The following is a 26706-nucleotide window of genomic DNA, read 5'->3' on the forward strand; positions in this document are numbered from 1 at the left end:
CCGATTAGCCTCAGGCTTGCTGCCACACCTTCTCTTCTTCTTCTCTGCGAGCGATCACGCTGGAACGTTTCATTTAAGGCATCAAACTCGAGATGTGATGGAATTTGACGGATCACTTTTGACTCCTAGTGCTGTTGAGCTAACCCTCTAAGCATTAGAAAAATGTGATGGTCCTCATGCTGTGCTATTGCTGTTAGGATTGTATCTAAAAAATGCCTAAAAATATAAAGATCAAACTTCATTTTGTTGCACTTTGTCTGTTCAACCCTGCAGAGTGTATTTCTTAAAGTATCTTGTGTCTTAAAAGAGAGGGATTGCTGTGGGAAACATGAGAGGAAAACCGTTATAGGGCTTTTCATCACTGCAGAATACGCCTCATTTAATCTTCTAATTTTTTGGTGTTGTGGTTGGAAAATAGCCACTGCAGACTTTATCCCTTTCTAACACACTAAGACTGGTAAACAACCAAGGGGAACCGGTGCGAGAGGGCAATGTCGAATCATGTTAAGTGTGCAAGGATGACAGGGTGTGCCTGGAAAGCAAGGTCTGGAGAGTTGGCAAAGCCAAACAACAGAAAAAAATAGACAATTTGGCGTGACTTCAGTATAAAGTGTTACTTAAGTCCAAAGGTCACAGAATAAATTAAGTATAATTCTAATCTGGGGATTTAAAAAAATCAGAATTTGCTTGTTTATACACTCACCAAACACCATATTAAGACCATATTAAAGTAATAGCATCACAGAGTTGTTATTTCCAACTACTCATCCATGATGAGAATCTCCATCTCCACCACATCCCAAAGGTGCTCTACCAGACTGAGATCTGCTGACTGCAGAGGCCATTTGAGTACAGTGAACTCGGTGAACTTTCTGACACCTGATGGGTGTGTTATGGGTACACTGTGGACATAAATGGATGGACATAGTCAGCAACAATACTCAGGTAGGGTGTGGTAATTAAAGGATGCTCAGTTGGTACTAAGGAGGCCATAAGGAGGCCAAAAGGTGCCAAGAAAATATCCACCACATCATTACACCACCAGCCTGAATCGTGATAAGGCAAGATGGATCCATGCTTTTATGTTGTTTAAATCAAGTTACATCTGAATGTCACAAAAATTGAGACTCACCAGACCAGGCAACAATTTTCCAATTTTCTGTTGTGTAGTTTTGGCAAATCTGTGTGAACTGTAGCCTCAGTTTCCTGCTTAGCTGACAGGAGTGGCACTCAGTGTGGTCTTCTTGAGATTACTTGAGTTACTGTTACCATCCTATCCGTTGAAAGGAGTCTGGCTATTCTCCTCAGGATATTTGCTCTTTCATATCATTCTCTGTATACTGATCACTGTTGAATGGAGGATGCAGAATGGAGAACAAATCACCTTTCTTCCTCATTTTGATGTTCAGTTTAAACTTCAGCAGGTCGTCCTGATCATGTCTGGATGCTGTTTAGAAGCACACCAATCCACACGCGTTTCTTGAATGTCTTTGCTTTAATTTTATTTATCAGTATCCTTAAGAAGTATGGAAAAAATACATGTTCTGCTCCTAAGGTCAATGTGTAATTTAATAGTACTGTAAACAGGCAGTACTCTTTAATTGAAGATTTTAATTGGCCCAAAACTCTGTAAATTAACCTGTTTTTTTACTCAACGTCTTTATTTAAACAGCCAGGGTTTATGACATCCTTTGCAGGGACAATGTGTGAATGCCAAGTGTGGCACAATATTGCTGAAAAAGAAGCTAAAAGCAGGTCAGAGCGGTTCTGAACCACCATGAGCACCATGTGGCTGTCAGCGCACCAGTTTTCTTCCTTAGCAACAGCTGGGACTAGACTGAGCCCTGGGCTGAGATTTTCAGTCTCAGACAGTTTGGCCTAGTATCTTTGAGTGTCAGTAGGTCTTCCTTCTACTCCTTCTTCATCTCTCTCTCTCCCTCTCTGTCTGAGCCTCACACTGCAGCAGACATTAGCCCCGATCACTGCGGGCCTGTCATCATGCGACGCTGCAGGGTGGGAAAGGAGACAGGAAAGGAGTGTAAGGATGAGGCGACACAATCGCTGGCGTGATGGTTATTTTTATTCCATAGTTTGGGGGTATAATAGATGTATTAACATTCTGCTGAAAGTCTGACTGACCGGCCCCTGCCTGCATGAAGGTTGTGCCTCAGAAGGGAGAGGAAGAAGAAAGGAGTCTTCTTGATGGTTTGTTATGATGAAATAATTTGCAGCTGCTTGTTTATAATGATCCTGTTTAGGGAGAATGGCAGACACGGGAGGCAACATTATGTGTTTGCTCTGGAGGGTAAAACATAGCTTTAAGTGAGGCTTGATTAAAACGTAGATACTTCAGCAGCACGTACTTGAATGCAACAAAGCTTTTTGTTATTGTAATTGGTGGAAATGTGGTCGCTGTGTTATATTCCGAGATTTGTGTGCATATTGAGCACTTGTTTGCTACTGAAAGGGTGAGCCTGTCAAACCCATCTGCCGGACGCCCCCCCCCCCCCCTCCCCACTACCCTTAAGGCCCGTTGTGGTTGCCATGGTAACAGCCTCCTTATGGGATATCAAGGGTGTGTTCAACCACGGTGTCATAGCCTCTCTACAGCAGAGTGTCACATATTTTGGATTAAAAATTGAGAGAATTTGTTTGTTTTTTACTAATCACCTGCTTTTTTTCCATCCCTGCACTCTGTGGGGGAGGCAGGGGGGGTTAATCCAAATAATCGTACAATGAAGGCATGTATTTTATCAGGCGGTGTTGCCATATACACCTTTATGATAAAAGCAAGACCAAACAAAGAAACTAATGAATCATGACAAATGAGATGCACATATTCTCCCTCCTGTCTCAGCACGTGGATGCTGAGACAAAGGCCGGCCGGTAAAGCATCAGCGTAGCACAGTGCTCCCCCTAGTGGCCAATTCTGTAACCTTCACCACGCAGGGGGTTTTCTCCCTCTTATTGTTGCAGCAAAGACTCATCTCTGCCAAGAATCATCTGTTTATTATTATTATTGTTATATAATACGTTGTCTTTTCTCCCGCCCCCCACCCTTAGACACAACAGGTGACCCTTCCCCTCCCCGGATTCCCAGCAGGCAGGTATGGCAGACGGTCAGCAGCCAGAGGGGCACTGGGCCTCCAACGGCCAGGAGAATGGCGAGAATGGCTACTCCGCCTACAGCTCAGCCTATAGAGAGAATGGATACCACGGGGGCGGGGCGGCTGCGCATCCTGGGACGTCAGGTAGGCGTGCGGTGTGTTTGCGAGTGTGTGCAAAAGCATGTGCATGCAAAGTTGTATCAATGGCATTGATTGGAGTGCCTGCACACACCACCAGATGGGTCTACAGCTGTGAGGATTGTGATTGGCTCCATCATGCTGGGCAAGAGCAGTCAATCCCATGAAGGCACTTGAACAAATGAAAGTGTTTTGATTGAATGAGTGCTGAACATGGACAGTCTGCTGTAGCTGTGTTAACAAAGGCAGAAGGACATTGGGGAAGGTACAGTGATGGCTCTTTGGTGGGTGTAAAATTGGTGATTCCCAAACGGTGTTAAGTGGAAGGATCAGCTCAACTCGTCTGACAAAGTAGAATTACAATAAGATTTAAGAGCGCAGTGGACCGGATTGAAATTGAGCACAAAAGTTAACAAATAGCAAAAAATGAAAGTAGCCAAAAAGGGGAAAAAAGTTATCAAAAAAGTTATGATTATAAACCTACTAGGCTATAGATAAACTGTCTCGAACAGTTATAATCATCATCAGCAATCAGCAAATGCACAAAACTGGAGGGTTAAATTATTATATAATTGCAGTATATTATTATACTGTGAAAAAGTCTTGAGCCAGCCTCTTTTCTTTATATTTTACTAGGAGAATGGGAAATAGGTGCAGTGATTATTGAAATGTCCAAACATCCATGGAAATGCAGTAAAGTTTCTAATGAGCTTGAAAGTCGATATTGGTGTGACCAGCTTTATTCTTCAGCTTTATTCTTTTCTAACATTTATGATTTTGGCAGTGAGTTTAAGATCATTGTCATGCTGAAAATGAAGCTCTTGCCAATCGACTGCTTCAATGATGTTAAGTTCCAGGCTGTGGAGAGGCCAGTCAATCAAACGATGAAGCTGCTGCCAATCAGATCGTTTCCAGATTGTATTGCACAGTCAAAATCTGATGCTACTTTTCTGTGTCTACATTTTGACAAGACTTCCAACACCACTGGCTGACATGCAGCTCAAACCGTGACAGAGCCTCCACCGTGTTTCACAGATGGCTGTAGACGGCTGTCACTCTCGTTCCTCTCTACTGACCTCCTCCAAACATAGTCAATATTTTAGGGTTTGGGTTTTTTTAAGCCTGATACTTCTTGTTTTGCCCAGTTTCTTCAATTATTTTTAAGGACACACTGCACACCATGATGAGATATGCAAATTTTTCAAAATCTCTTTGGAAATCACATTGTTGGTGCAAAAATACTATTTTATGTGAAACTGTGTTATCTTTGGTATTTTTCAGAGTTTCAACTAAAGAAATGAGAACAAATTATGTGTTTTTATGACAGGCTGCTAGTAACAAAGTGTCTAAAGATACAATTTAAAATTGGCTCTTTGCCAAGTTGTCTGTTATATGTAGACACAATACAACTGGTTCATTCCTTGAGTGTTTTATACTTGAATGATTCACAGGTCAGTGTAAGTGGCTAGCAAACAAAAACATTCCTCTTAAAATGGTCAGGTACAACGGCTGGACTGAAAATGCCAATGTCCAACTAATCACTTGAAAGTCCTTCAGAAAACCTGGAGAACTATTGTTCAAGAGCCCTTTAAAAATAAAAATTAAGTCTGGCTCCATTCGAGCAAAATATAAAGAAACAAGGGGTGGCTTTAAGACTTTTGCAAAGCACTATACATTGTTTAAAGTCTATTCTCAACCAAATTAGTTGCCTGCAAAAAAAAAAAAAGACAACATTAAACAGACAGCATTACATCTACATGGAAACAGCATCAAGATCCACTTCTCTGCGGTCCAGCGCCTGCATGATATAAGGGTTCCAGCAATGTTTGCTGCCAATAAACAATTAAATTGTTTACTAAAAGCATTCATAAAAAGTTGAGCTGAATAAATAAATACCAAGAAAACTGAATGAATAAACCCTTAAAACAGACAGAGAAAAACTAGGCAAGAAATAAGCTTGTAATTTAGATAATGCAGTGCTACAACACCATGTTAGAATTTAAATGAGAACCAATGATATTTGTGCCACCGTCTAACAAGTACATTTGGAAAGTTTATGATGTGTTGATCTTGGGTGTATTCTGCCTTATAAAGCTTAATAAAATGTTTTTAAAAAAAAGAGTTTCTCTGCATCATTTGGGTAAGTTAGTGAGTCTGTTTGCATTTATCCTCAACGGGCAGCAAACAAAAGGCCCAACTTATTAAATCTCAGAGAAAGCGTCCAGTCTTGTGCTGAGCACTTACCATTCATGAAGCACACACAACCTGCCAAGCTCTGAATTCAAAGGGACACCTCACAAAGAGATAAGGTCAGCAGAGTGAATCGTCTTCATTTCCTTCCTCCCATCCATGTCTTGTCTTCCCGGTGTGTGTGTGTGTCTCTCTCTCTCTCTCTCCTTCGCAGTGGATGACTCAGCCAATTTGCCTCCCTCCCCTCCCCCCTCTCCATCCGCTGAGCAGATTGGGCCCGTGGCACAAGGTACACCTATACACACTTAAAGCCAATCCAGGCTATCCAGGTTGACGGTGTGAATGGCTGTGAGAGTGGCACAAAAGTCTCTAAAAGACACCCAAGCACACTTGTCCCTAGGATTTAAAGATGGGGCACCCTCTTCCTCCTCTCTCTCTTTCCTTTTCCCCCTACCGTTTAATTTCACGGTGCTCTGTCTGCATGCCAGCTGATCGTCATATCACCTTTAAGGAGTTTGGAGCATGCATAGCATGCCGCCCTGTCCTGTCCACACTCCTGCATTGGTTTAAAACACATAACAGTTAGTTGAGTCGTGAACCCTGCACACAAGGACTAGGCAACACAAACACTCTTCCTCCATTCAGGCAATGGTACATTACCAGCCACTGGAGTCCTTCATTTCATTAGTCTGCTTTCCACCCCTCAGCATCTCCTCTGTTGTTCCCTATCTCACTCTGTGTATTGATTTTTTCCAAGTCTGACTTTCAGCTATTTAACATATCTGCGTGTTTCTTCTTGACATGTGGCATGCAATTACAAAAGTGTAGCGTTGTATAGTCTCACTGCATGGTTTAGGGTTAGTTTCTTTACTCAGTGTCTGAAATTTAGATCTGTGGGATAATGAGATATGCTCATAGACCGTATTAAAAAGATTGAAATAGCTACTTTGACAGCTGGTTTGTGAAGTAATGCTTTTTTTTCAGTCATTGCCATCTTAGCTTTTTGAAACCTGAGGTGGGAGAGAATGAATCTGACTCTGAGGTCGCGCGCTTAATCATACACTGATTTCGTGTAATGTTGACTTTAAATGGCTTTTCTACTCAATAAGAATTGAAGCTAGTACATGAGACGCCACACTCTTCAGGAAAATGTCTGTTGGGGTTGTAAAAGACGTGACAAATAAGGTTGTTATTGTTCCATCTGCTAGACGAGTCGCCCCGTTCTGGCCAACAGGTTTAAAGTTATACTATCTAAACTTTGTACCGCTAGATCTCAGTAAATTATAGATTGCAATCAAGGATTGATATAGGACAAACATGTTTTAGTCATCAAAGACAGATAAAAAATATTAAAATTAGACTGTACCCCATAACCGACGAGGCTGGTCGATATGTTTCTGCTTCTGTGTGTGTAAGAAGTGCAATGTTGTACACACTATATTTTAAGATACTTGAATAATATCAACACTTAGCAATAAATAAGGAAAAAGAAGGAAATCTAATACAGTCAATTAACAATCAGTGTAATATTTTGTAGTCACCTCAAAAGCTTTGGGCACTATTCACCTGTAGTAAGTGCTCTCACACGGCAAAAGCAACTCCGGACCAGATCGCCCGATGGTGTAGGCAGTTAGGCCACTGTTTACCTCAGCTGTCAATGCTGGGTGAGAGGCATCGTGCTTTATTTACTTAGAAGGAGGCTGTAAAACTTTGTGAAAGGAGGTCAATACAGGTCAGTGAATCAAGGAAGCTCATTTCTCTCCAATGACAGTGATACTGAGGTCAGTTATTGAGGCTATCCTGAAATTTTATGTTAGTGAGTGCTGCTGTTAGCCTCACTTAGCTGCTATTAGCCTCTGTTACCTGCTGTTAGTGAAACTTTCTTTGAAGTGAATGTAACATTGTTGGACTCAGACATTTAGTGAATAAACTCTCATACCATGTAAGAACCTAATCAAACTGTTAATCAGAAGTAAAGTGTGAGTTTTATTAGCCTATAACCAGCTGTTGTTATTTTTAGCCAGCTCATTGTCAGTTATGGGCAAATATATAAACCGTTCTTCCTAGCAACTGCATTCAAGATGGCAGGGTGACATGGCAGCTTCCACAAACCAGCACCCACTCATATGTACTTTTAATAGCTTAATAATAACTTATCTATGTATATTTATAAGTACAATATCCCTTTTTTTATATTAAATAACCTCAAAATACAAATACCGACTTAACTTTAAGGCACTTTTCCGACACAGAGGCTATGCCCATCTTTTACGTACAGTCTATGAATAAAAAGACAGATGGCTTAGAGCAGGGGTCCCAGTCCACGAGGGCCGGTGTCCCTGCAGGTTTTAGATCTCACCCTGGGTCAACACACCTGAATCACACGATTAGTTCATTACCAGGCCTCTGGAGAACTTCAAGACATGTTGAGGAGGTCATTTATCCATTTAAATCAGCTGTGCTGGATCAAGGACACATCTAAAACCTGCAGGGACACCGGCCCTCGTGGACTGGGATTGGGGACCCCTGTTATATACTGTTATATACTATTGTAGTAAGATGCTGTAACCGCTTCTACATCTAGTATGCAAACCGTTAAATATTATGTATTTAATTATAAAGACCAAGCTAGAAGTCTTGTCGATTGCATCCCATGCATCTCCATCAGAGCTGAAAGTATCTTGTAAACTATGTAATCCCAGTTTTGTCATCCTCCATGTCTCATCTATGCGTCTTCCTTCCCCGCCCAAAGATGATAAAGTAGAGGTTGTCAGTCAACAGCAGGATGAGAAGGAGGAGGCTCCAGAGGAGCTCAACAGTCACCAAGAGGATGTGACATATGAGCAGCCAAGAGATTTGCTCTTAGAACAAACAAATTATTTAACAGAGCCCCAGGCTTTGGGCTTCCAGCAAGCCCAAACCCCTGAGGCCCTCAATGGAGGAAGTCATCAAGGTGATCACAACCCATCACAAAAAGGTGTGTGTGGTTTTCTGTGTGTGCATACAGTTTGTGTGAGGGTACAGCGTGAGTGTACGTCTGCCCGTAACCTATTTTGCATGCTCCTCTTGTGTTCTGTAGCGGGTTCAAAAACTCTTAATGAACTGTAATGCAACTGAGGCTTTGCTGCCAGCCTTCCTGCAGCTTTGTTGCTCTGAAATCCTTAAGCTTCCGCTTCAATACCTGAAGTTGCAAAATGACGTGGCAGCATTTTGAGTTTGTGCTTTTTCATCCAAAACATTACCATTTGCTTTCCATCGGAGCGCCATCAGAACGCCCGATCAACCACATTACAGTCAATCCATTTCTGCACCTTTGTATTGCCAGCTACATTGCAAATGCAAATATCATTGTCTAAACTGTAAAGCCTTGTAGATGTAATTGTTGCTAGAATTATCGCTCTTTATATTTTTTATGTGGGTTTTGCTGGAATAATTGTGTGTGAAGCAGCTGTTTCTGAGAGTACCCACATGTATGGGTGCCTCACAAATCAGTCCTGAATGTATTTTGAGTCTGTTGTATCACTGCTTTCAGTTTCACTGTTGTTTTCATTTCATCCCAGAGCAAAAGTTAATTTCCTATTGTTGCTAAAAACACACTTAGGATAATAAGATTCACCCTCATTGCTCATCACTATTGTGAAACTTAATAAAGATTATATTGCAAATATTAGTTTTATAATTTGTGCACTGTAACAATTCATTCATATCCACAGTATGCCAATGTTTGCAGTAGAAATTGCAGTAACACCATTTATACATCAAATAAAAGTAACTTATTTTGATCACCATGTTGATGACCATATTTTATAAATCCTCCTGTATTGCAATAGGAATTCAGTGTGTTCGGGTATCATTTTCTTCTTGTCATCTAACATCATGCAACTCATTCCTTCATTCCAGTTCTGCACGCTATATTAGGTGCTGTGATCCCCCCTCTGTGCTGTTGTGGCCTGCCACAAAATACACTGTGCTGTGTGTATTGCTTGATGGAGAGCTACTGTATCTATGTGCAGACGGCGCCGGCTTGACTGTATTGGCTAGCTTTTGTGGATGCTGCAAGCAAAGCTTTTAGCTAACATGACCCGACACAAAGTTGTACAGTATCCTTCAAACTCGCAGCCCAGCCAGAAGAGAGAGTCAGTAAACCATCTTGTGAGTCCACTATGAAGGAAGATGAACCATCGCCACCTGAGAAACAAAGAGCAAAGGCAGAAGGAGAAGAACCTGCCTCGACTGGCCCTCCCCTTCTTTCTGATAGAGAGAAACCTCTCCCCTGCACTTCCTCAACAGAGCAGGGTAATCAAGACAGAGAGGGTGGGAAGGAAGAGGTCACTGACAGAAGATTACTTTCAGAGTCTAAAGAAAAAGAAGCAAAAGAAGTTGTTGTGACAGAGGCCTCATCAGAACTTATGGCAGAAGAAAAAGAAGAAGCAGGAATTATCTTACCAAGTGAGTCAGGGTCAAATATGAATGAAAGCAAAGAAAAAACTGATGTTTTTGAGGCGGTTAATAAGGAGGACCAGCATGGTGCAAATGACTGTAGATTGCATGACACACCACTGCTCACTGATATTCAAAAAACAGACCTTTCGCAAGAAACTCTGACGTCAAGTCCAGAACTTGACAGATCGGATGTTTTTGTAGAACACGTGTCAGGATCAAAAACCTACTTTGACACATCCATGGAGGGTCGAGAAGAAGAGTTGCCACAAACCCAGAGCTATTATGAGCTCAGCACAACGGCAGAGACAAAATTAAGTGGAGATGATGAAAACATTGTGCAGAATATGGAGAAACAACAAAAGCAAAGTGTCAACACATCTTCTGGTAAACTGGGACTGGAACAAAGAAGTCTTTCCTTGAACATTACTGTTGGGTCTTCAGCCGGACAGACGGTGAAGGAAGAGAAATCAAGGATCTTCATGGGAAGCTTGTATCCAATCAGTGGAAGCTATGATGAATCAGAGGTTTATCCGTCAACTCCATCTGTGGTGAGCCATCCACCTACATTTCCACCAGCTGTCTCCATTACCCCAACTAACACTGAAACACCTGAAAATATCCCCACCGTGGCAGATGAGCCCTTACCTTATGATAAGCACACAGATAGTTCTAAACAATCAGGAAGCCTCTCTGAGATGTTGGACCTGGCTGGTGCCCTACCTCGTCCATCCCTGGAGAGGATGGAGGTTGACTACATGAGAAGAAAGTCAGTGCCCGCCAATGTATCTGCCCTTGTGGGAAGTTCTTTAGCCAAGCTTGCCTTGACAGATCAAGCCCCAAGTGTTTTCTCACAAGAAAACCAGCTGGAGGAGGTGGGCTACTGTGTCTTCAGTGAGTATTCAGGGCCCATGCCTTCTCCCGCTGATGTACCCAGTCCCGGGGATTCTCCACACCAGCGTTTCCCTTCTGTAGAGGGGGAAGTAGAGGAGGATCTAGGGGATTTGAAAGCAAAAGATGTTTCAAAAGGAATACAACAACAAGATTACAAAGAGGTTACCCCTGTGATCTCTCAAATACCAGTGGTAGAAAAGAAAGGCTCACCAGTAAAGTCTAACCTGATCCTTGAAAAAGCTGTAACCAGTGGAATAAAACCGGATCGGCTAAGAATCCCAATGACTACTTCAAAAGACAGACTGAGTGAATTTCGTTTGGAGACTGGGTTGCCAGGGAACATAAAGATTCAAGCTATCCCTGAGGTAGATGTTGAAAAAGACCCATCAAGAGAAGCTTCACCTATCCCACCAGACAGTTCGTTCACTTTCGCGCCTACAGAAACTGGAACCAAGGTTCCTCCAACTCCAACAACCCCCAAGTCCCCAGATGACACATCATCAGAAACCCAAACTGCAGGAGAGAAAGCACAGAAAGATGACCCATCAGAGCTAAAAGCATCTGAAAACGTTGATAATAAACAGTCAGAGTTAGACAAAGAAAATCTGAAGCCTGAGCAGAAAGAATCTGAAGAAAGAAGTGATGAACCAGAAATGCCAAACAAAGACTTGGCTTCAGGATTATCTCAGTCTTTAGAAGAGAGCACAGACAAAGCTAAGACAATCCAAAGTGGGCAACAGACCTCAAACACTGCTCAGGATTTAATTACTACAAAGCACACAGATGAGAAAAATGACCAAAACCAGCAGCAAAAAAGCAGTCTGGTGAAAGGCTCACCGAAGCTCCAAATATCTTCTCCGATCATCATTATCCCTCAAGCACAAATAGATGAAGAAGCAGAGGAGGAAGATGATATTGAGATTGCAGAGGAGCCTCAAGAGATAATGGAAGAAGCCCAAGAGCTGGATGAAACAAGGAAGAGTCAAACTGAAGAAGCTGGGAAGGAAGAGCAAAAGACAGAACAAGTGAGACTGATGGTGGATGACCAGATGTTGGAAGAAGATCCAAAGTCTGGAGCAGAAGAATGGAGTCACAGCGCCCAAAACAGTGACGAACCTGCAACAGACAGTTCGCACTTGTCTCCCTGCTCTGACCACGAGCTGACACAGCAAACAGAGGAAGGAGGCAGAGAAGACATGGAGGCAGATAAAATAGAAGAGGACTTAGACACAGATAAGGTGAAAGGGAAGACAGACGAGTACGAAGGGGTGAAGAAAGAGGAAACAAAGGAGGAAAAGGAAGGAACGGAAGATCATAAAATGATAGAAGAAGAGGATGGAAAGAAGGTGAGGAAGGTGGAGGAGGAGACCTCGGATGTTCTTAGCCAGACCGATCAAGCACCTAACGATGAAACCACCATGGACGTGTCCATCCTAGATACAGACAGTGGCTGGATGGATTCACAAGGTACCCAGAGTAAACCTGTTAATAAATCACTTGTTTAAAAAAAGATTAAAAGCCTTTAAATGTTTATTTAGTTTAATAATTTTGGTTTAAAAACTTGCTAGCACCAGAAAACTTGTTTGGAAATGTGTCTTTTGTGCTAAGCTAGCTCCTAGCTAGCAAGGAGCGTGGAGAATTAGCCCTCTGTTGATCCTTCTCCACTGCAGATGATGACAAAAGTATTATGACTGAGCAAATCGAAGCCCTTCCTCAGCCCCAGAGCTCGACCAATAAGCCTGTGGTGGTGGACAGACCCGCTAAACGGGGCCCCGGCAGATCAAGGGCCACCACTGAGTCTAAAGTATCCCGCAAAGTACTGAGCCACCATCCACCAAGAGAGGAGATAAAGAAGAAAAAAGGTTCCAATTCTGTATTTACGCCTGAAATTTATAATCCTTGTCATCTAACCGAGGTATGCATGTCGGTATAACCTTGTCTCTCCTCTCTGCTAGTAGGCATCAGGAGGGCTGACCAGAGTAAGGTGTCAGCCCTCCAAAGTCATTCCCCGTCTCGAAAGGGTGTAGCCAAAGCGGCGGCCAGACATCCTAGGCCTGCTCTGCTTCACGGCTCTGCTAGACGCAAGGCCACAGGTGAACACTTTTCACCCGGAGTCAGTGCCGTGGATAGAGAGAGAGCAACACCCAAATAATTAAAGCATTTTTTCAAATGTAAATCAGTTTTGGATATGTGGCGTTTGATGTCTTTGCTCTCTCTCCATTGATGGCTCATTGAGGAATCAAGCAAGGTGCAGTGTAGCTGGCAAACATCATGTGCTGCTGATTTATTTTTTAAAGTTCTGTCATGTCTGGTCTGCTTTGGGTTTCTTTTTCAGTTTTATTTTTCTAAAAGCTTTAAACATGCTTTGTTTTTTCTCATTTTGTCAAACATGGAGTATTTGTTCCCGCTCTGCTTCAAATTCATGCTTTTATTTTTTTCTGCTCAGTGATGATGTTATTCATTGTGACTGGTATTGAATAACTCTGGTTTAACACTTGTGTGCGTGTGTATGTCTCCTGAAAATGGCCGCATGTTTGAAGGTTGTGTGTTCTGTCAACAAGCGAAGTGAGGGTGACGTGAAATGTCGTGATACGTGTACAGAAGGTGCTTCTGTAATATGAATGTGCTCATATGTCCACTTTTTCACCTTGTATTCAGCAAATGTGCATTTGTGTGTGTCACACTGATAAACATGTTTGCTTCACAGGTGTGGAGCACCATCAGCCCCTCAGTGTGGCCCACCAGTCCAGGGAGAGGACCACTGTAAGTATAACAAGTCAACGTTTATTATTTTTTGTCTTTCAATTGAAATCCTCACAAAGTTAAGGTTATTCCAAGAGTGTTTTCATCATCTCTCAGTAATATTGATCCCTAAAAGACCGCTTTCTTCTTATTGGCTACCCCTCACCTGGATTCCCGTGTGATTCCCATGTGTGCCTTTTTATTTTGGGGTTACTGCCTTCCTATAAGCTCAAATGGCTGGCTATTCTCCTCTGACCTCTAACATCAACAAGGCATCTTTACCCACTTGCTGGATATTTTCTTTTTTCAGACCATTCTCTGTAAACACTACTGATGGTTGCTTGGAAAATTAGATCGAATCAGCAACCATGCCTCATTTAGAGTCACTTAAATCACTTTTCATCCCCATTCTGATGCCCAGTTTGAGCTTCAGCAGCTTGATCATATCTACAGACCTAAATGCACTGAGTTGCTCCAATGTAATTTGCTGCTTTTGCATTAACAAACAGTTGAAAAGTTCTATCTAACAAAGTGGCTGGTGAGTGCATTTTCTGTACGACTTTAGGCCATGGCGTCTTCATATTTTCTGTTTTGTTTTTGGGCTTTCTTCTCTTTTTTTGCATGTCTGCTTTTCTCTCTCTCCATAATCATTTTGTCTTGCATGCTTGCTTCTGTCCTTGTGTCAGTCTCGACAGAGAAAATCTGTGAGTATAGACATCAAAAGTGCAAAATTATTTTACATTTTACCATTAAAAACACACTTATGATGTGCAGCAACGAGCGACGCAGCTCATTCAAACGATTTCAGCCAAATTCTGTTTCTTGTTCCTTTCATTTCATTCCTAAAGATTATTAAACCAAACAGAAATAATAATAATCCAATGTTCATGTGGTTCATTTGGCATATTTATAAAGACAACAATGTTCTTAGATATGTTCGGTTAGATCAAAACACACACGTACACAAATAGACTGTTTGTGTATGAGCCACAAATAAACACATTGCATTTTTACTCCATCCTGTCTCAACTTTTCATTTCTCCATCTGCTTGTCATGCCTGTTTTCCATCCTGAACATCTTCCACCTACCCTGCATGCCTTTCCTCCCTGTTGTCATGGTCACGGTCAAGAGCCCCACGAGGGCGGTTGTATTAAAGATGGCAGTGCAGCGTCGGGGGTTTGATCGTGAGCCCCCCCGGCCCGGCTCTGCCTGTAGCCTTAAACGGAGCCCCCTCGTACAGGCGGAGCTCTGCGAGGCCCGTCCCTCCTCCGCGTGCTCACGCCCATCACCTCTGTCTAAGAAATGGGTGGAGAAGGTAAAGTGAGGGTGGGGGATAAAAGCAAGGGTTGAGGGGTGGCTGTGACCAGCATGTGCATGCCTCAGCCTGCATCTCAACTCTGCTGTGTGTCTGTTAATCCAGGAGAGAGCGTACCGGAGCCCCGAGAAGAAGTCATCCCTCCCCAGGCCGGCCAAGTCTCTGACACGCCACATCCCGGCTGCTGAACAGGAGGACAACAGCACCCCCTCCAGGCCAACCTGTAAGAATCTCCACGGTCCAAAACCTTCAGATTGTTTGCTTCCCAGATTAATTGCTTCTTTACTCACCAGATTATTTGTATTATACTTTAACTCCCAACACCTTCCACTTCCCACCTGCTGTTTTACCCCTGATTTTCCCTTTTTATTCCCTTCTTCTGTAAAGCGTTCCGAACAGCGGACACCAGGTCTGGAAGAGCCCCTAGTATGGCAGGTAGAACACCTAGTAGATCCTTTTAGACCTTTCACACCATCTTCATCGACATCTGTTTATTAGTTTATACAGTTTATTTATGCTTGTTTGCTTTAATAACTATAAGATAAGGACTTATATTTTCCATAGAAGAGAGCATCATCCCTTCATCCCTGCAGTAATACAGAGAAAACCCCAACGATCAGATGAACCCCTATGAGAAAGGTTTTGGCAACAGTGGGAAGGAAAACTCTCTTTTAACAGGAAGAAACCTCAGGCAGAGCTTGGCTCAGGGAGGGACAGTAATCTGCACAAAAGTTTAGGGTCACTTGATTTTGAAAGAAAAGCATATTTGTTTTTGTGTAACAAACATGAACTGGATTGGAAATGTTGCAAATGGCAACAGATATCTCTGTTTCTTTCTCAGTGGCCAGCCTTGTTTACCTCATGCAAGTTTAATGGGGCTGGATCATCAGAAAACTCTCACCCAAATGGTTAAAATGCGATGAATCTGGCCTTTTGGGTGTCCGGAAAGACGTTTTCATTCAGCAGTGTGTACTACCCTTTTCATAAACAAGCACAATTCAGCTGTTCTGGGTATCATTTAATCAAACCGCTCAACCAGCTGAAAACTTGTCAGGTCTGTGGATGCACTTGTCTTATTGCCTGGTTTTGTACCAGGATCTCCTCTTTCTCCTCCTCTGGTACAAAGCCATCTTGCCCTGTTCCGAGAAGGGTCGAAGATGTCCCCCTTTATGTGAGACTTGACTTCTCGTCCACATGCATCGAGACAGTGTCCCATATTTTGAGTAGCTCTACTGTACCAAAAAAGTAAATAGATTTTATTTTATTTATTTATTTCCCCAAGAAATTCAAAGAGGGTAATCACACAGAACAGCAGCTGAAGTAATGTTTGATACAGGTGATCCTTAAGACCAGAAAAACTGCTTGTAAGAAGGTAAATTTGGTATGTTTGTGCCTTCCACAATGGACCGCTGGAACATGAGACTGATCGATTGACCTCATATGTTAGCACAACACTTTGCAGGTCTGTGCAAAAGTCTTGAGCCACCCCTCATTTCTTTATATTTTACTTCCAAGGTGCCAGACTTTTTTGTAATTCTTTTAAAGTGCTCTTGAGCAATAGTCCTCCAGGCTTTCCTAAGCTCTTGGACATTAGACACGCTTTTTATTTTTTCAAACGATGACATCACAATGGTGCCATAAAGATGTGCAAAACCACACACTGCATGAATGTATCCAAAAATCTCAGGTTTTTACAGCTTATAGAAGCCAATTTTAGTGCTTCAAGGTCATAGTTCAAAGGTCAGGGTGATACAAATTGGGAAAAAGCTTTAGTTTCCATTGGAAACAGGTATTTATAAAGCGTGTCTAAATAGGCTTTATCCACCCTGCAGTTATCTTATCAGAAAAGCAGGTGTGGATCACAGCAACAGGTGTGTTCCTTGTTCTCATGTAGGATAAAATCTTATTGGTTCTTCCCCGGTAACGCAGCAACACGCCACCAGTAGCTAAATGAATTCAGCTGCCTGTGTTTGTGCTTTCAGGCTCCTGGGCAAACACTTGTGTGTGATCTTGGCTGTTTGCTTAGGTGGAAACTGAGCAGGTCTTTTTCAGTGCTGTGTTTCTCCTCCATCATCATCATCATCATAAGAAGCAGATGAAGGATCACTCCTTTCTATCCAATAGTTTGAAGGTTTTCTTTTCATTCCTCCTCCTTCGTCTTCTCATTACTGCCCTCTCTTCTCTTAAGGTACAGACTCGGCGCGTTCCCGATCAGTCCACAGTGGCGCCTCCACCCCGGGCTCCTCCGCCGTCACACCCGGCACGCCCCCTAGCTACTCCTGCCGCACGCCCGGCTCGCGCACCCCGGGCAGCCACACGCCCAAGTCCTTCAGCGTCCTCCAGGAGAAGAAGGTGGCAGTGATCCGAACCCCACCCAAATCTCCATCCTCTGTCCAGCGGCAGCTGAAGGTCATCAATCAGCCTCTGCCTGACCTGAAGAATGTGAAGTCCAAGATCGGCTCCACCTCCAACATTAAGCATCAGCCGAAGGGCGGACAGGTAACAAGCAGCCCTGAGACACAGAGTGACTTTTGTCTTTGCAGCACACAGAAATACAGGAAAACATCTGCAGGTAGAAAAAGCACAGATTTCCATAGATTAATGATTTCTGTCCTTATAAGTATTATGTGTGTACATAATTCTGCCACATGGGGGCAGTAAAGTACACATTTTAAAATAAAATAGGCTGCACAAGACTTTAAACTGCAAACCAATCACGATTTCACAGCTGTTTTTAACTTGAATTATTGTCCGTTCTTTGTATTATTTCCCTCAGTCAAAACATTTGACTATTTTTAAGAGATTTTTTAAATCCATCCTTTTGTCTATTATCATGACTCAGTATTACTGGATGCTCTGTGAGTATCAGAGTTTAGAAAAATCTTAAACAGCTCCTGCAAACCAGTAAAAAAAAATAGGCAGCTTTAAAAGGATGGGTTTTTATCTCCTTTTTCTCTCTAGAGATGTCATAAAATGCTCAAATAGTCTCCTCATGCTCTGCGTTTGCTCTCGCTCACTGTCTGGTGTGCCTCTAACCCACCGTCTGTGTGTCTGCCTCCCTCCGACTGTCCTCTGCCCTCTCCCTGTCCACCGTCATCTCCATCAGTCTGGATGAATCGTCATCAGCTGCATCCTTTCCCCTCTTCCTCCGTCTTCCTCCTCTTTCTTTCCCAACAATTTTCTCCCCGGTGACCTTCAGCTCTCCCAAAGTTTTTTTGTTTTGTTTTTGTAACATAAAGCCTTCCTCCTAAGAAAACACCGCCTCCAAGGAGCAGCCAGCCTGCAAAAGCATTTGCCCCTGAGGGAGCTGCTTTCGTCACTGTGCAGGATTTTCCCTTCCAGCTCTGGGTATTAATAATTTCAAGTGTGCAGAATTACCTATGGAGGAGTCACATCAAGGTCACAGCATAAAAATATATCATCTCTCTTCCTTTTATCCACCCTTGACTTTCAGAAAAAGATGTCTTTTAGGAACCTACGAGATAAAAATTTTAGAGGATCTCAAGGTGGCCAAGCTGTTAGAATAACTGAGAGATGTTCCTTTGCAATGACGTACTTCACACGTAAAATAACACATGGACTGCATGCAGATAGGAGACAGAAACCATCTCCTTGTTAATCTTTGGGGTGTAACTGATCATTTTAATGTCCCCACAGTGCTGTGTTGGTGAGGTCATTAACCCTGTGATATATGGAGGTGGAGTCGATTCACTGCCAGCTCTCCTTACTTCTTTGGGGAGAAAACTGACAGAGGGACAGAAATTTTTAATGAGGCTCGGTGACGCACGGCTTAGCGGAGCGGCACAGGAGCGCAGACAGATATATAGACCAGAAACATTAGAGGACCATTTTCTATCTTTTCATATTAGCTTCTGCTCACAGAGAAGCTTTTCTTCCACACAAAATCACTCTATTTAGACTGAAGTCTACAGGAGCTAGAATGACTCTTGGGTCAGTGTTAAGTGGCTCATTCCTCTGAAAATGGTCCGGTACAAGGACTGGACTCAAAACTAAAGAAACACTTTAAGAGACCTGAAAACAGTAAATGTGGTATTTCTGTTTTCAGTATTGTGATTTTCCGAGTTTACATAATTAGTTCATGTTTTTAAAATAAACCAAACAGGGCCGTCATTGAGTTCAGTTCATTCGCTCTGTCATTGGTCGACCTTGCAGAAAGGCTGAAACCTCTGAGCTGAAACAGCCACAGAAGGAATGAGAAAGATAACCTCTAAACACAGCACATGTTGTTATACGTGGGAATAAATCAACATCAGAGCTGTCGGAAGAATCCAGGTCAGTTCAGTGGAGACAGTCCCCCTTTTTATTACTTTATTTTATTTTTGCTGTACAAGCAAAACTACTGTTTGCTGGGTTTTTACTAATGCAGGGGAAAAATAAGTTTTCTTGTTTTCTATTTGCAGATTTGATCCTCATCATATTTATAACATCTTGATCTTTTTATTGAGCATCAGTCTGAGCATCTCTCAGGAAAGAAACTCAATCTTTCAGTTTTTCTTACTCACAGTGAGGCTTAACTTGACCAGTGAGATTATTTCTGCCTCCAGGTCAGCTCTGAGAATAACACAAATTTGTCCTCTGTAAAAGATTCTTGGAAGGTCATTTCTTGGGCGTGACTGCAGTCTCAGTTACAACATAAGAGTCGAGCAGTTTGTAGCACCACTGTTTGGGGTTCTTGCACCTTTTTATCCTGGTCATTATAGACTGTATATAAAAGGCCGACTCTGAAACTGAAGCCAGACTGCATTCCTTCTAATGACCAGCAGGGGGCGATTAGAAGGAAGTCAGATTGTAAAGAAACCTAGAAGACTATTGTCTATTATAAGTCTATAGTGACAAAGGGACAAAGCGAGAGACACTAAAGTGGGAATTAAACATTCGTATCACTGCTATTCTCAGAGCTGTATACACCACCACGAAGAAAAGCATTGTTAGTTCTAATGATGCACGCAAACAGACCCCGACCCCTCACTGCACACTTATCTAAATGAGGCACATACAGTGTTTTCTTTTTCTTTTTTATTATTATCATAATTATCCAATTTTATTTTAGGTTCACATTTTACACGAGAAGCTGGACTTCAGTCATATTCAGCCAAAGTGTGGCTCCAAGGATAATCTGAAGCACTCGCCCAAAGGAGGCAATGTATGTACGCCTTTCTCTCTCTCTTTTTTCTCTCTTTCTCTTATTTCTCTTTCTCTTTTTTCTCAGCTGGGGCTGTCGTGGCACTCTGTCATGCTACTATTATGTGTTCACGTGTCTGTCATCTGTCCGTCTGCCAATACGTTGTTTCGGACAAGCAAAAGAGAAGGGGTTTATTTCCAAAGGTGTAGCACGCCTATGTTACTTTTTTTCAGTTAGCACTGTTTACTGTTTAGTGTATAACAGGAAAGTTAGCATAGACTGGAAACTGGGGTGGAGGTGGGTTGCAAAGCAGCTTGCAGAGCTAGCTGTTGGTAGTTTTGATTTTTCTTTAATTTTTAAAAATTGTGGATGTTGCACACTGGGAAGTAAACTCTTTCGTGCGCTTCACGTTTGAGACTTGGTGCTAAACAGGGCCTTGATTTCTGCATAGGCTTCAGCCCATTTCATGCAGTCTGAATTCAAGCGCACTCGAGTTAAAGTGGGCATCGACAGACTGATGTAAACCTGGGACGCCTCTACAGGATTATTTTAAGCAGGGAAGTAGGAAGGGTTTTTTTTTTATTAAGCCCCTCGACTCCATGGCTGTGTGAGAGACCCTGTGTGTTCTGTCTGTTTGGGGTTTTTTTTAAAAGAAAAAAGTCAACCTGTCATCCACAGGTCATGATTCCAAGCGTTAAGCTGGACTTTAGCCACGTTAAGTCTAAATGTGGCTCCCTGGACAAAATCCAGCACGCGGCAGGCGGGGGAAACGTGAGTGACTTAGCAGAAAATCATCTCATCCAAGATCTGTCGTTCTTGATAACACTTCACATTAAGATGTGTGTGTGAGCCGTCCTCGTGGAGTGTGTTCGTCTTCATTAGCTGTATTTTGTGTCTCAGAAACAAAAACATTTACAATTGTATAATCTTTGTGCATTCACCTGGGCCACAACATACAGCATGTCTGCATAGTGCATATATTTCATAACATAAACCACTTCCCTCTGCAGCCTGCAAGGCTGTCAGTTTCTCTTGTTTACAATGCTCGCACTAATTCACATCACCCATGGACAATAAAGTTTAATTGAAGCACCTGCTCCCCGTAGCGTCACACAGTAGCGCCCGTGTTCTGTGTTTGTTTGATGTCTGCACCGTCACTGCTTGCGTTCATTTAACCTCCCCTCCAGGGATCTGACATCAGCCTCTCTGTGGCTTTTCTGTGGACTGCGGTTGATTGACTCACACCGCCTTTGTCTAGAGATTCATGTCATCTCACCACGTTCATTTTCTCTCTTTTTGAAACCTGTCGCTTTCATTTCATTGCATTTCATGCCTGTTATTTGTGTTTTATTCACATTCAAAGCAATTAAAGGTGAATTTGTGCAATGTGCCACTGCTCGCAGATCCAAATCCAGACCAAGAAGATCGACCTGAGCCATGTCACCGCTAAATGTGGCTCCTTTTCCAACATCCACCACAGACCAGGTACTGTACAGCCACAGCTGGCCTTTTAGAAAAACTTAGAGAATTACATTATTGTACAATGTGTTTAAGGGCCTTTTCTTAAAGGAATTCTGAGACTAGTTGTCATTACCACATCTTTAATTGTCCTTGTTGAAAGAAGTTACTCGTACTATAAACTTTTAAAAACATTGGTGATATATATTCTTCATGTATATCTCACTGTAATCCACGAAATCTCCAGTTGAGCAAAAAATCCTTAGGCCCCCAATGGTTCTTATCTATATCTCAGACAATGACCATCATCATGTTGCCTAGCAACCACCTACCAACTACAGTTGGCACGATACCACTTTTTTATGTCCGATACCGATACCAATATCATAAATTTGGATATTGGCCGATACCGATATGAATCCGATATAGTGTGTTTTTAATCAATAAAACTGTTTTTTAATATCTTGCTGCATTTTGTATAAGTTCAAACTCAAGTTTAAAAAAATAAAACACTAAAGCTATTCTGTTATACCTGTATGGAAAAAATACACTGCACCCAAAATATTTCCTAGTTCAGCAATACTGATCAATCTAATAAACTTAAACCTACTGCATCCTCCCTATTCTGGTATTTTAAAGAGTAAGCAACCTAACTAATAGGGTTGCAAACTCCCAGCACAAAAAAAAAAAAGGGAACCACCCACCCTCCACCTCATGATGCTTAATCGACGTAATCAACTTTAATTTGATGCAGTGTGAAAAAAAACACACCGAAATAAATTATTTTTCAAGAATAATTAAATAGATTCAACATCTTTCTTCAACAGAACTGCAGACTGCACAGATGGTACCTTCCCAAAGGAAAAAGTACTATAGCTTACTAGTGTATATTAGACTTAACAGTTACTTTATACAATTATGGACTTCTATACATTTTACATCATATTAAAACTTTGGGTGTAAGATTCAGATAATTGATTATTAAAAGCTCGACATTTTAAATGAGAATAAGAAAGAAAAGTATGTCTTTGTGCCCCCTTTTCCCTGTTCATGCCCTATCGGCCCCCCTGGCTAAACTTTGCTAGATCCGCCCCTGCACAGTTACCAGCGTCAGCTACATAGAAAAAGATCCTGGTGTAGAAAGTAATATTAAATAAATTCTAACAACAGCTTATCAAGCTTAAACGTGCTGCTGTTGTTCAGCCGCTGGTTTCCTCTTTCTGGCACGAAGTGGGCCAAAAACAAACAAGAGAGACGGAGTCACGACAGAAAAGCCGATCAGCTGATCATTAAGCAGTTTCACGATTGAAGTAGCAGCAAGAAGAGGCAGTCGCTCCATATATCGTTTGGTAAGTTTAACGCAGGAATGCTTTATAAACATTCAGAGATGAACTTACACACTTGCTTTACTTCTCTCGGGGATCACTTCCTCAGAGATGAAATGCCGGTTTGGTAGCGAGGCTACAAATATTCAACCAGACCACGGACAGGTCTCGCATGCCATAGCCGCTCTATCACGCGATCACTGCTCCGATGTGCTAAGGTTATGGGCCGAGTTATGCCATGTCGCAAGTTTTGTGAAGTGCTTTTTTGATATTCAATGGATCGGATTACATTTTTTTATTTCTCTCCAATATCCGATCCAGTAATTTAGGTCAGTATCGGACCGATACCGATACCTAATATCGGATCGGTCCATCTCTACTACCAACGAGTTAAAATGGCCCATTTGCAGCATTTATGCACCTATGACTCCTTATAAAAGCTTCGTATCATTTTAATTTGGTGGCAAAAACATCTAATTTATATCCACAGCAGTTGAATTATGCATGCAACTTATGATGTCTAAATGCTGCTTTGCAACTATCTAACAACACACTAAAATCACAGACCAAACAATACTCCAGCATGCATTTAACTAGTATATATGATGTATGGAAAAAAGGAAGGCAACCTACTTGTACAAAGTATGTAAGGCTCTCTTCTTAAAGGAATGCTAAGACTAGTTGCTATTAGCTGATTTTGATTTGTCCTTATGGATATAAATGATTTTTGTGCCATTTAGAGCGTAACAAATGCTGTGTTTTATAGTAAATGTTGGATCATTAAAACCTTCCAGTATTGATATATGTTCCAATTCTCTTTATGTATATCCACTGTAATCCATGAAACCTCCAGCTGAGCAAACAAACCCGGTCCCTGATTGTTCTTATCTATAGCACATCATCACATTGCCTAGCAACCTCCGACCAGCAAGCTAAAATGGCCCATTTGTAGTATGCAACTAAAACTCCTTATAAAAGCATTGTATCATTTTAATTTCAGGACTGTGCGCTCTCATATATATCCACAGGAGTTGGATTATGCATGGTATATACTAATGTCTTTGTTGCCTAACAACCACCAAGCAACAAACTAAAATCCCAAACAATGCTGTAACATTTTTAAAAAAGGGCAACCAGCAAAGTACTCCATAACTAAATTTGATGAGACATTGACAACTCGTCGAGTACATCAGATCTGGATGCTAATTTCTTTTGTGCTTTTATTTTCTTGATTTAGGAAATTTGAAGTCTTAAGAATCAAATGTTGTTGTCAATTCTGTGGGGAGTTGTAGAGAAATACCGATGGAGTTTGTTGTCCAACTGATGTAGAACAAAGCACCAGGATTAGAGTTTCTTCTATTTTGGTAGTTTTTCACTGAAACGCTACAAATGTTTGTGCAGCACACATACTCCTCCACAAATAGCCGGTTTCTGGGCTGACTGAAGCGAAAGTCTGTTCTGGTCAAATTAGTTTTGATTTAGTAAAAGCATATGTATTTCCTTTAATCTTAGCAATAATCTGATTGATATTTCTTAATTTCATCTGTCATCTGTCCACTTACAGCTTTAGTTTTGCCCCCATAATGTCACCATTTCAATGATATTTACAAGAAAGTGTCAAAGCAGGAAATTGAATATTGCATCCAGTCTTACATGGTACTATATAAACTGTATAAATCAGGTCAAAGCTGGCACTTGTGCCTTTTTCAGGCTGTGCAGTGTGCAGACTGAGATTTTTTTTGCCCTGAGCATTGCCTAGGAGAAGTGATGTCCTGCAGGCGAGCGATTCCTCGTGGGTTTAACACTTCTCTTCTCCTCCTTGCTGTCCTGTTCCCAGGGGGAGGACATGTGCGTATCGACAATGTGAAGCTGGACTTCAAAGAGAAGGCCCACGCCAAGGTCAACTCTCTGGAGAACGCCAGCCACACTCCTGGAGGCGGGAACATAATGGTAAAAGGAAGCCTCTTTTTATACCAAATGTCACTGTCAGTTCACGTTAAAGAGGAAAAAGAGCGCTGACCTAAACCGTCTTCCCCTGCTCACCAGATCGAGAGCCACAAGCTGAATTTCCGGGATTCGGCCAAAGCTCGGGTGGACCACGGTGCGGAAATCATCGTCACCCACTCCCCTGGCATCGAGACGGGAGGCACCTCTCCTCGCCTGTCTTCCTCCGGCAGCATCAACCTCCTGGAGTCGCCCCAGCTCTCCACGCTGGCCCAGGATGTCACCGCTGCCCTGGCCAAGCAGGGCTTATGAGCCAGCTGCCTCTGCTTAGGAAAAATACAAATCCACACCATCACCCCTCCTTTTCCCATCGTTCCCATCACAAGCTTCCAGTGTTTAACGTAACCCCCACAGTTGTAGCTGGTTGACCGTCTCATCCAATCAACGATCCCTCCGGCCCTTCCAAGCGGGATTTAAAAAAACTGAATTCTTCATAAATCTTCATCGACACTCCCCGTCTGTCGGTCTGCTTTTTATCCTCTCATTCACTCAAACGTGGACTTTTCTGTTTTAGATAAGCTGAATGCCAAGGTTCAAGTGGTTCAAGAAGGTGGTTTTACGATTGTACAGGATTTTTCTTTGGTCCTTTTTCTGTTCATCTTTACTTCTTTTTCTTTGGTGCGTTGAAAAACACCAACACATTCCCACTCGCACGGGGCTAAAAATTTCAAGTTGGACTGTGACGTCCATTCAGAATTTATACGGTACTGAATGCAAGATATAGCTACTAGACAGTAGGTGCTAGTCTTAAAGATAAGCGAGAGACTTAACTGACCTGCAAAAGAATGGCTGATGAGCATGTCTGCAAAAAAACAACATAAAAAAGAAAAGTGTGTGACATGAACTTTTCTTTGTTGCGTTTGTTGGATTTCCTGAATTGTGCTGAATTGTTGGACAAACTTGTGTTCTCTTGTTTTCTTTTTATATATAAATATATAAAAAATATATGTCACTGTAGTTGGAAGTATTTACAGTTTTGTACGTTCCCTGTGGCTGCTCTGGCTTATTAGCATTTAAATGTGGATAACCATTGCAGCTCTGTCGAGTCGGGTGCTAAAAGGCTAGCTTTCCAATAGATTTTTGTGTTTTAGTTTCTTCTCTCGTCAGCCGTTGGGCTGTGCCGCCCCTTCCACCCTCTCTTCTTCTTATTTTCTGGTTTTACATTAGCGCTGTGGTTTTTATTAGGCTACAACAATGCTGTTATGCTGGCATGGCAAATAAATGATAAATAAATTAGATCTATTTGGAGCGATCTTCGACTTTTCTGTGTGGGTGTAAAATGGCCCGGGTGCATTCTAGCACACGGGCCCCTGTGACCTTGCTCCTTTTGCAAAGACTGGGTTGTGTAGTGTATTTGAGTGGGTAAAAGCCCCGAATTTTGTTTTAAAAAGTGTTAAGTGTGAAGCTTTATATGAAAACATTCCATTTGAAAGAAGTTTTTGAACGTTTGCAGAGATAAAGAAGGTAAAGAATGGGAATAATACCCCACAAACCTGCAGCTTTTAGAAGTTTTTTTTTAAAAAGAATAAAAAAATGTTCTAGCATATTCTCTGCTCACCATTATGAGACCCCCCCCCCCCCCACCTCCCCTCCTGATGTCACCTACCCTTCCAGTGTTTTTCTGTGCTTCCTATATCCCTCCCCCTCTTTGCCTGTGTATGTGTATTTAAAAAAAAAAGATTTAAAAAAATTGTAGATGTGTGCACACTTTCCGGTGTTTGAGACGTACTGATGACAAAATGCTCCTACAGGATGATGGCAACAACAAAAATAAAGAAATAAAAGAAATAAAAAAACTGGTTCATTCTAGTCTTGTGGATCAATTCTTTGAAAATACTCGTCTTTTTGTGAAAAACACGTCAACCTGCATGTGTGGCGTGCCTGTTTGGTTATCATCAGCACGTGTTTTGAAGGCTAAACAAAAATGTCATTATTATTCATTAAACAGG

General features: G+C 42.0%; 1 protein-coding gene across 14 annotated transcripts in view; it reads left to right on the forward strand.

Moving 5' to 3' along the window:
- Positions 1-26553, forward strand: part of LOC113015603 (uncharacterized) — a 79760-nt gene extending 53207 nt beyond the window's left edge. The window contains exons 4-17 of one of the 14 annotated variants that reach the window (XM_080297098.1): positions 3064-3251; positions 5650-5724; positions 8188-8412; positions 9555-12236; positions 12440-12631; positions 12725-12862; positions 13477-13532; positions 14933-15050; positions 15215-15262; positions 17016-17326; positions 20649-20741; positions 21374-21455; positions 24591-24703; positions 24800-26553. In XM_080297098.1, the coding sequence (XP_080153224.1) occupies positions 3110-3251; positions 5650-5724; positions 8188-8412; positions 9555-12236; positions 12440-12631; positions 12725-12862; positions 13477-13532; positions 14933-15050; positions 15215-15262; positions 17016-17326; positions 20649-20741; positions 21374-21455; positions 24591-24703; positions 24800-25009 (4485 nt within the window). In that variant the 5' untranslated portion in view covers positions 3064-3109 and the 3' untranslated portion in view covers positions 25010-26553. Of the gene's footprint in view, positions 1-3063; positions 3252-5649; positions 5725-8187; positions 8413-8463; positions 12237-12439; positions 12632-12724; positions 12863-13476; positions 13533-14197; positions 14216-14641; positions 14828-14932; positions 15051-15214; positions 15263-17015; positions 17327-19898; positions 19992-20648; positions 20742-21373; positions 21456-24590; positions 24704-24799 lie in introns of those variants that run through there. The other 13 variants (XM_080297087.1, XM_080297088.1, XM_080297091.1 and 10 more) reach the window with 13 other exon arrangements.
- The last annotated feature ends 153 nt before the right edge of the window (positions 26554-26706 follow it).

The sequence above is a fragment of the Astatotilapia calliptera genome, chromosome 23 (genome assembly GCF_964374335.1).
Source record: "Astatotilapia calliptera chromosome 23, fAstCal68.1, whole genome shotgun sequence".
Lineage (NCBI taxonomy): Eukaryota > Metazoa > Chordata > Actinopteri > Cichliformes > Cichlidae > Astatotilapia > Astatotilapia calliptera.